This window comes from Penaeus japonicus, unplaced genomic scaffold (assembly GCF_977035675.1).
Source record: "Penaeus japonicus unplaced genomic scaffold, GWHDUDI00000001_assembly GWHDUDI00000037, whole genome shotgun sequence".
Classification (NCBI taxonomy): domain Eukaryota; kingdom Metazoa; phylum Arthropoda; class Malacostraca; order Decapoda; family Penaeidae; genus Penaeus; species Penaeus japonicus.
In genome coordinates this window covers 5,933,097-5,940,596 of record NW_028234439.1, presented here as the reverse complement: position 1 = coordinate 5,940,596, position 7,500 = coordinate 5,933,097, and the positions used below count along the sequence as shown (strand labels likewise).

The 7,500-nt window shown below is 41.3% G+C and overlaps 1 protein-coding gene across 1 annotated transcript in view; it reads right to left on the bottom strand.

Annotated features, from left to right (window-relative positions):
* LOC122259935 (RYamide receptor) overlaps positions 1-7,500 on the bottom strand; it is a 74,394-nt gene that overhangs the window by 729 nt on the left and 66,165 nt on the right. Inside the window, exon 3 of the mRNA XM_043026932.2 lies at positions 1-846. This exon is cut by the window's left edge and continues 729 nt beyond it. Coding sequence (XP_042882866.1) covers positions 445-846 — 402 coding nt within the window. The 3' untranslated portion in view covers positions 1-444. The remainder of the gene's footprint in view (positions 847-7,500) is intronic.

Genomic DNA, 7,500 nt, shown 5'->3' with positions numbered 1-7,500 from the left:
CCTGTGTTTAGTTCACGTTTTGCAATATCCAACTCGACGTTCGACAAAATCCACGTCACGGATCATCCCTGTTGCACGATACACGTAACACTTCAGCTGGACGCAGTAGGTCATCGCATAATAGTCTTGTTTCCTTTTTTTGCAACAAGGGATTTTCCGCCACAACATCTTCCACTTCGTATGAATTTGGATACTGCTACCAAAGTGCCTCCCCTTTCCAGAATGGGATCATACCATCACGGCTCCTTCCCTCACCACCACGACATGTCCTTCCATCATATCAACTCGTGATCATAGTGCACAGTCAGCCCAGAGCTGCACGTCCTCCGTTTCGACGACCTCCCGAACCTCATCGACGGGAACGTTCTCGCCGACGGTGTAGATCTTCCGTCTCTCCCACCGGCGGTCACGTGCCTTCATTTCCACCGCCTCTTTCTCCTCGTCTCACAAAGGCGACTCGCTGCTCGTCTCCTCCAGCATCTGAAGGAACTTGCGGCAGTTGTAGGCCGGGGCGCCGTTGTGGCCGTTGATGTTGCGGCTCTTGAAGATGATGGTGTCGTCCTTCAAGGAAATGGTCACCAGGCGACTGCTCGTGCCTCGGGAGTAGTTCGTGTACGTGTTGACGCGGATGAGTTCCGGTTCCTGGGAGAAGAACCACGTGTCCACGTACCGACGGAGGCAGGGCAGCATGTAAGCCACGTTGCAGAAACCCGAGCGGAACTTGTTGCTCATCCAGCACAGAATGACGGGGTTATAGCACGTGTGAGACATGGCCAGCCAGTGGAACAAGGCCCACAGGTACTTGATGTAGGCCCAGCCGTCGATGTTGTGAACCTCACGGACAACCTGCGGGAGGAGAACGCGATCTTTTTATTTAGGGTTTGTTGTTGGTGGATTTGGGATTAGGAAAGAACTGGTGTGTTTGTATAAACTGTGTCACTGAAGTAGACAAGAAAATATACATCTACACGTACAGAATATTCACACACACACACATACACACACACACACACACACACACACACACACATATAAATATATTATATATATATCATATATAGTATATATATATATATATATATATATATATATATATATATATATATATATATATATATATATATATATTATACATATATATTTATATATATAAATATATATATATATATTATATACATATATATGTATATATATGTATATATATTTTTGTTATATATATATATTATATATATATATATATATATATATATATATATATATATATATATGTATATGTATGTATGTATGAATGTATTTATTTATGTATGTATATGTATACAAGTATACATTTTTTTTTTTTTTTTCAGTCATAAAACAATCACATCTCACCCCGATCTCATCTACTAATGACAATGCTATCACCTTCTACGTCATTGAATATTAAGCTTTCAACAAAATTGCATATTATTATAGTGCAAACAAAGTAGACGGCGTGTGCTTCCCTGCCTACTTTTTAAAATTAATTTCTGTAAGACTATACGGGTACTTTGCCTTTCCCTTTTAGAGCCAGGGACGCGGCAGGGGAGCAAAGAGAGGGACATAGATAAGTGAAAGTGGGAAAGGGAGCAATAAAAAGAAAGGGTGTGTGTGTGTGATATATATATATATATATATATATATATATATATATATATATATATATATATATATTATTTTGTGATATGTGTGTGTGTGTGTTTTGGTTGTCTGTAAGCGTGTGTGTGTTTGTGTGTTTGTGTGTATGTGTATGTGTGTGTGTTTGTGTGTGTGTGTGGATGGAAGTATATTTGTATTTCTATAAACAAATAGACAGACACATATGCAAAATATCTTTAAAAAGTCGGCAAACCGGAACAAAAAAAAAATCCCCTTTTTTCAAAATATTCATCCTCTCACCATGGCCATTTTTCTGGCGATTGGGTTACTTAACAAACGAGGTAATTAAGTTAAGTGGAACCTCATCAGCACCAAATACACGGGGCATCTCGGCACGATAACGTTAAAAGCTTAAAGAGGGACGAAAAAAGAAGCGATTACAGCTTGTTTACTTTGTCCTATCAGTATAACAATCTCAATAGGTAAAAGAGTTGTGTGTGTGCGTGTGTGTGTGGCTGTAAGTGTGTGTGGGTGTGTGTGTGGCTGTAAGTGTGTGTGTGTGTGTGTGTGTGTGTGTTGGTGGGTGGGTGTAAACAACATATTGGAGTTTACTGATACAAAAAAAAAAGAAGAAAAAAAAAACATTAAGCACTATCCCTTCGAGATCCACGAAATGTTCTCTGATTTCAGACCTTCCGTAAATCTCCCCATACCCCCCCCCCCCCCCCCCCCCGCCTCGCCTCGTTCGACTCATTAGAATTCCTGCAACCAAACTTCCAAATGAAGAAGTTCCTTTTTCTCATCGCAGTTCATGGGGGGGGGGGGGATAGGAAGGAGGGAAAGAAAGTGAGAGTGAGCGGGGAAGAACGACTGAGGAAGGGAAAGAAAGAGAGAAAGAGAGGAGAGGGGGAAAGAAGGGGAAAAAGGGAGCGAGGGAAGTAGAGAGAGAGAGAGAGAGAGAGAGAGAGAAGGTGTAAGCCACTCGATGCCTTTGTAAGCCTTTAGCTTCCAGCGGTTGTAATCCACAAGCTTCGTCCATTGTACCCGGTGGATAAGACAGACAGACGTTCACGTGTCATGGTCTTTATTGGTGGACTCGGTTTCGGTTAATACACTTGGCTTCAGCCGAACGCTTGAGGTCAGAGCTGTTCGCTCTGCCTGTTCTTCTCTCTGTCTATCCCTTGTCTGTCTCTGATCTGTCTTAGGTACGAATCTTGAGTCGATTTCTATGCCTCAGGGCTTCCGCTAGCAAACGCAGCTGTCCGGGGTGGCTGCAGTTTAGAGGTTGGAGACACAGGAAACAGGATGCGTCAGGTCAAAACAGACTGCCAGCAATATAGCATTGAATTAAATAGAAAAGTATAATCAGTGCCTTAAGTCACATGATATGTAATATCAGTGCCTTACAGAGAGAGAGAGAAAGCGAGAGAGAGAGAGAGACAGAGAGAGAGAAAGAGAGAGAGAGACAGAGAGAGAGAGAGAGAGTAAAAAAGAAAGAGAGAAAGATGAAATAAAAGAAAGAGGAAACACTGAATATATATTGAAAACTGCGCTCCCAGAGGATAAAAGGCTTTTTTTCTTATCATTACATTCACCTCATAACTTCAAAGCATTAATAACGAGTAGAATAACGATCGCACTAAAGCTAAAACATAAGATAATGGTTCCCTAATCATGTATTCCAGGAATAGTTATATTTTTTTGAAAAAAAAATATGTTGTAAAAATAATGAAAGTTTCCCTTGGGTTTGTGAATTATTTTACCTAATCGTTCTTCACAATGGGGGGAAAAGACTTTCTTTGCACAAGAGAAACGACTGTTTGATCACATTGCAAATTTCCTTTTCAGTGGGACTAAAAACGTATGCTAATTTCAAGCCATTAAGGTAACATTTTAGGGTTTATCTATACAATGCCTTGATTGAGAGGGAGAGAAAGAGAAGAAAAATGAAAAAAAGAGAGGATCAGAGGGGATGGAAGAGAGAAGGGAGAAGAGGGAAAAAAGATTGGGGGAAGAAGCAGGGAGGAGAAGAGGGAATGGAAGAGAGGAAGAAAGAGAGGCAGGAAGAGAAGGAGAGGAAGAAAGAAGAGAGAAGAAACAGATAAGGATAAGCCAGATTTGCAGAGCAGATGCTTCGCTGTGCTTGTATGCACTATGGCAAGCCCGCCTGCGTTATTGAGTGCTGACTCGTGAGAGAATGTGCCAACGAGTGCTGACTCAATCTGAGCTTGGTCCTTACCCACCGTGATGCCCAGCCACAGCAGTGACCGCCAGGCGACAGTGAAAACTCACGAGCTTGGATGGGGCTCGATCTGCCGACCACGGGGATGTGAGGCCTACGCGCTACCACTGTACCAGCATGACAACTGAGAAAGAAATTAAGAAGAGAGGAAGGAAGCGAGTAGAACGCAGAAAAAAAGAGAAACAATAGCATGAAAAGAGAGAAGGAGAAAGAGGGAAAGAAGCGATAGTAAACAAAAGCATAGCACACAGTAGCTCAATACCGTGAAACATAACATCATCAACTTGATCCTTTTCTTCCAGATAAACTTCGTTCCCCGAAATAGGTAAGACAAGGGAAGTGTAAACAGAAAGCAACATGATGAATGTTGCAAAGAAGAAATTAACATAATAAAAAGGTGCAAAGCAAGAAGCAACATAGAATAACTGCAACAAGTAAAAAGTCACAAAGCAGATGCCAGCATGATAAAAGTTGCAAAAATTAAACAACATGGCCAAAGCCGCTAAAAAACAAAAACATAACAATAATTGCAATGTAGATAAAACAGACACTGACAAGGGAATAAACATTATCTCATTATCAACGTGGGGGATCTTTTCATAACACAGCTTTGTAAATTCAGCATTAATTAAAACAATGATTGTATCTTTCAAATGTTCATAAAAAAGTATATTGTCACTTGCAGGTATATGCATTCATCCTTTGTTGCTGGTTAATAAAAGGATGTTTAGCAATATAGTCAATAGACATACCACCTAATATGATTGTATGAACGCTGGAAAAAGTTTATTTGAAGCGGAAGGAAGGAGTGTGTGTGTGTATGTGTGAGTGTGTGTGTGTGTGTGAGTGTGTGTGTGTGTGTGTGTGTGTGTGAGTGTGTGTGTGTGTGTGTGTGTGTATGTGTGTATGTGTGTCTGCTTTTCTTACCGAGGTGTTTTTCATGGCTATTAGCTTTATCATGAGAAACATTACAGACGGGTTGTGATGAAATTACATGGTTAGGCTCACCTAAGGACCAATCAAATAGATGATATTATAACCACCGGTACAGTCAGGCGAAATTAATCCCGCCCCCTCTTCGCCATCTAGCCAATCAGGTCCTTCGCATTCACTCACTTAAAATGTATCCAGTGAGGAATGTAACTGCGAGTGGCCGGGCTTATATCAGGGGCGGGGCTTATTTCGCTTGGCTCTTTGCTGGTGACTTTAGTGATCTGCATCAGAATCTGGATCTAGAATAATATCAAATGTGTTTTCACCAATCGCCTCCCTCTCTTTCCTTCCTTTCTTTTCATTTTCTTTGTCTTTTCTTCGCAGGTCCAAGTAGTTTCCTTATCAGACTGTGCATTTGCATAATCCCGATGAATCTCCTGAGATGATTCTTTCTCCTGTTTGAAAGATTTTACGGGAATCGACCTTCTCGAAAATGGCTTTAGGTGTCAACTAACTTTTGTCAGAGCCCCTCGGATGTACTCTCTCTTTCTCTATCTATCTCTCTCTCTCTCTCTCTTTCTATCTATCTATTCTCTCTCTCTACATCTATCTCTCTCTCTCACATTATCTCTCTCTCTTTCTATCTATTTCTCTCTCTCTATCTGTATCTCTCTCTCTCACACACATTATCTCTCTCTCTTTCTATCTATCTATTTTTCTCTCTCTCTGTATCTCTCTCTCTCTCTCACACATTATCTCTCTCTCTTTCTATCTATCTATTTCTCTCTCTCTCTGTATCTCTCTCTCTCTCTCACATTATCTCTCTCTCTTTCTATCTATCTATTTCTCTCTCTCTCTTTCTATCTATCTATTTCTCTCTCTCTCTGTATCTATCTCTCTCTCTCACATTATCTCTCTCTCTTTCTATCTATCTATTTCTCTCTCTCTATCTGTATCTCTCTCTCTCACACACATTATCTCTCTCTCTTTCTATCTATCTATTTTTCTCTCTCTCTGTATCTCTCTCTCTCTCACACACATTATCTCTCTCTCTTTCTATCTATCTATTTCTCTCTCTCTCTGTATCTCTCTCTCTCTCACACACACACATTATCTCTCTCTCTTTCTATCTATCTATTTCTCTCTCTCTCTGTATCTCTCTCTCTCTCACACATTATCTCTCTCTCTTTTTATCTATCTATTTCTCTCTCTCTCTGTATCTCTCTCTCTCTCACATTATCTCTCTCCCTTTCTCTATCTATCTATTTATCTATTTCTCTCTCTTTCTTTCTCTCTCTCTCCCTATCTCTCTCTCTCTCTCTTTCTCTCTCTAAGGGATACTCTCCTCATTCTATTGTGAGGGGGGGGGGTATGTGGTATGAGGATGAGGGGATTGAGGATGAGGTGCTAGTATGGGAGAAAGTGGAGTTGGGAGGGTGGGGGGGGATGGGAAATGAGGAATGAATTTGGGAAGAAGGGGTCCAGCAAAAGCCGAATATTATCTTACGATAGTTTCTTCATCGTTTTTTTTTACTTTCTTTCTTTCATAAGTCATATCCTTGCATATCTGATTTCCCACACATAAAACAAAAAACTTAAGCAACGGAAGTTTGTGAATAGATTCCTTCCTAATTTACACCCCCCCCCCCCACAGCCCCGACTCCCCATCACTCTCCTCTTACCATCTAACCATCCTTCCCTAACCCCCCTTCTCCGTACCCCCACCCCCTTCTCCGTAGCCCCACCCCCTTCTCCGTAGCCCCACCCCCTTCTCCGTACCCCCACCCCCCTCTTTATGCCGATAACTTTAACATTCATACGAAACTTTCCCAATGGTTGAAAAGGAAATCTCACAAAGGTCCGTGAGGTAGTTCATTTTTCCCTTTGTGAGATTCTTGGGAAAAGGGGTTAAGAGGAAGAGCGAGGGGAGGTGGGGGGAGGGGAAAGAGGGGAGGTGGGTGATAGGGAAGCGTTGGGGATGAGGGTGGGGTGGGGGAGAGTAGAGGGAGAAGGGAGTGTTGGGGGAGTGAGTGGGGAGGGGGAAGAGAAAGAGGGAAACAAGAGTTGGGGATAAGGGGAGAAGGGAGGAGAGAGGGTAGAAGGGGACAAGGGATGAGGATGGGGGAGGTATGAGGAGAGGGAAAAAAATAGGGGGAGGGGAGAAGGGGAAGAGAGGCGTGGTTGAGAAGGAGGATAGAATAAAAAGGGATTATATTAACTAGCATCTTTTTTATAGGTGATTATAAACCCCTTATAAAAAGGATATATGCATACCTAAGGGACACAGATATATAAATGTCTGTGTGTGTGTGTGTGTGTGTGTGTGTGTGCGTGTGTGTGTGTGTGTGTGTGTGTGTGTGTGCCTTTGGATGAAGAAAAGGAAAAAAAAACGTATGAACAGAGAAGAATAAAGAAAGAAGAACAGAGAAGAAAATATGTAAATAGCAAAATATAACTCCAATCAAAAGGCAAAAGCAAAACAGTGGAGGAAATTAAGAATAACAAACGAGACTCTAAAGTAGAACAAATGAAAAACAAGAAACAAAAGGAAAATCAAAAAGAAAGGGGTTGGATGAAACAAGCGACCTGCAATAACTGCGAAAGATGAGAACGAATAAAAGGGAATGGAAAACACAAGAAGAAAAGGAAAAAATGCCACAAAAAAAGGAGACAGGAAGGGAAAAATGCAAAGCAAAACATAGTGTAAAAAA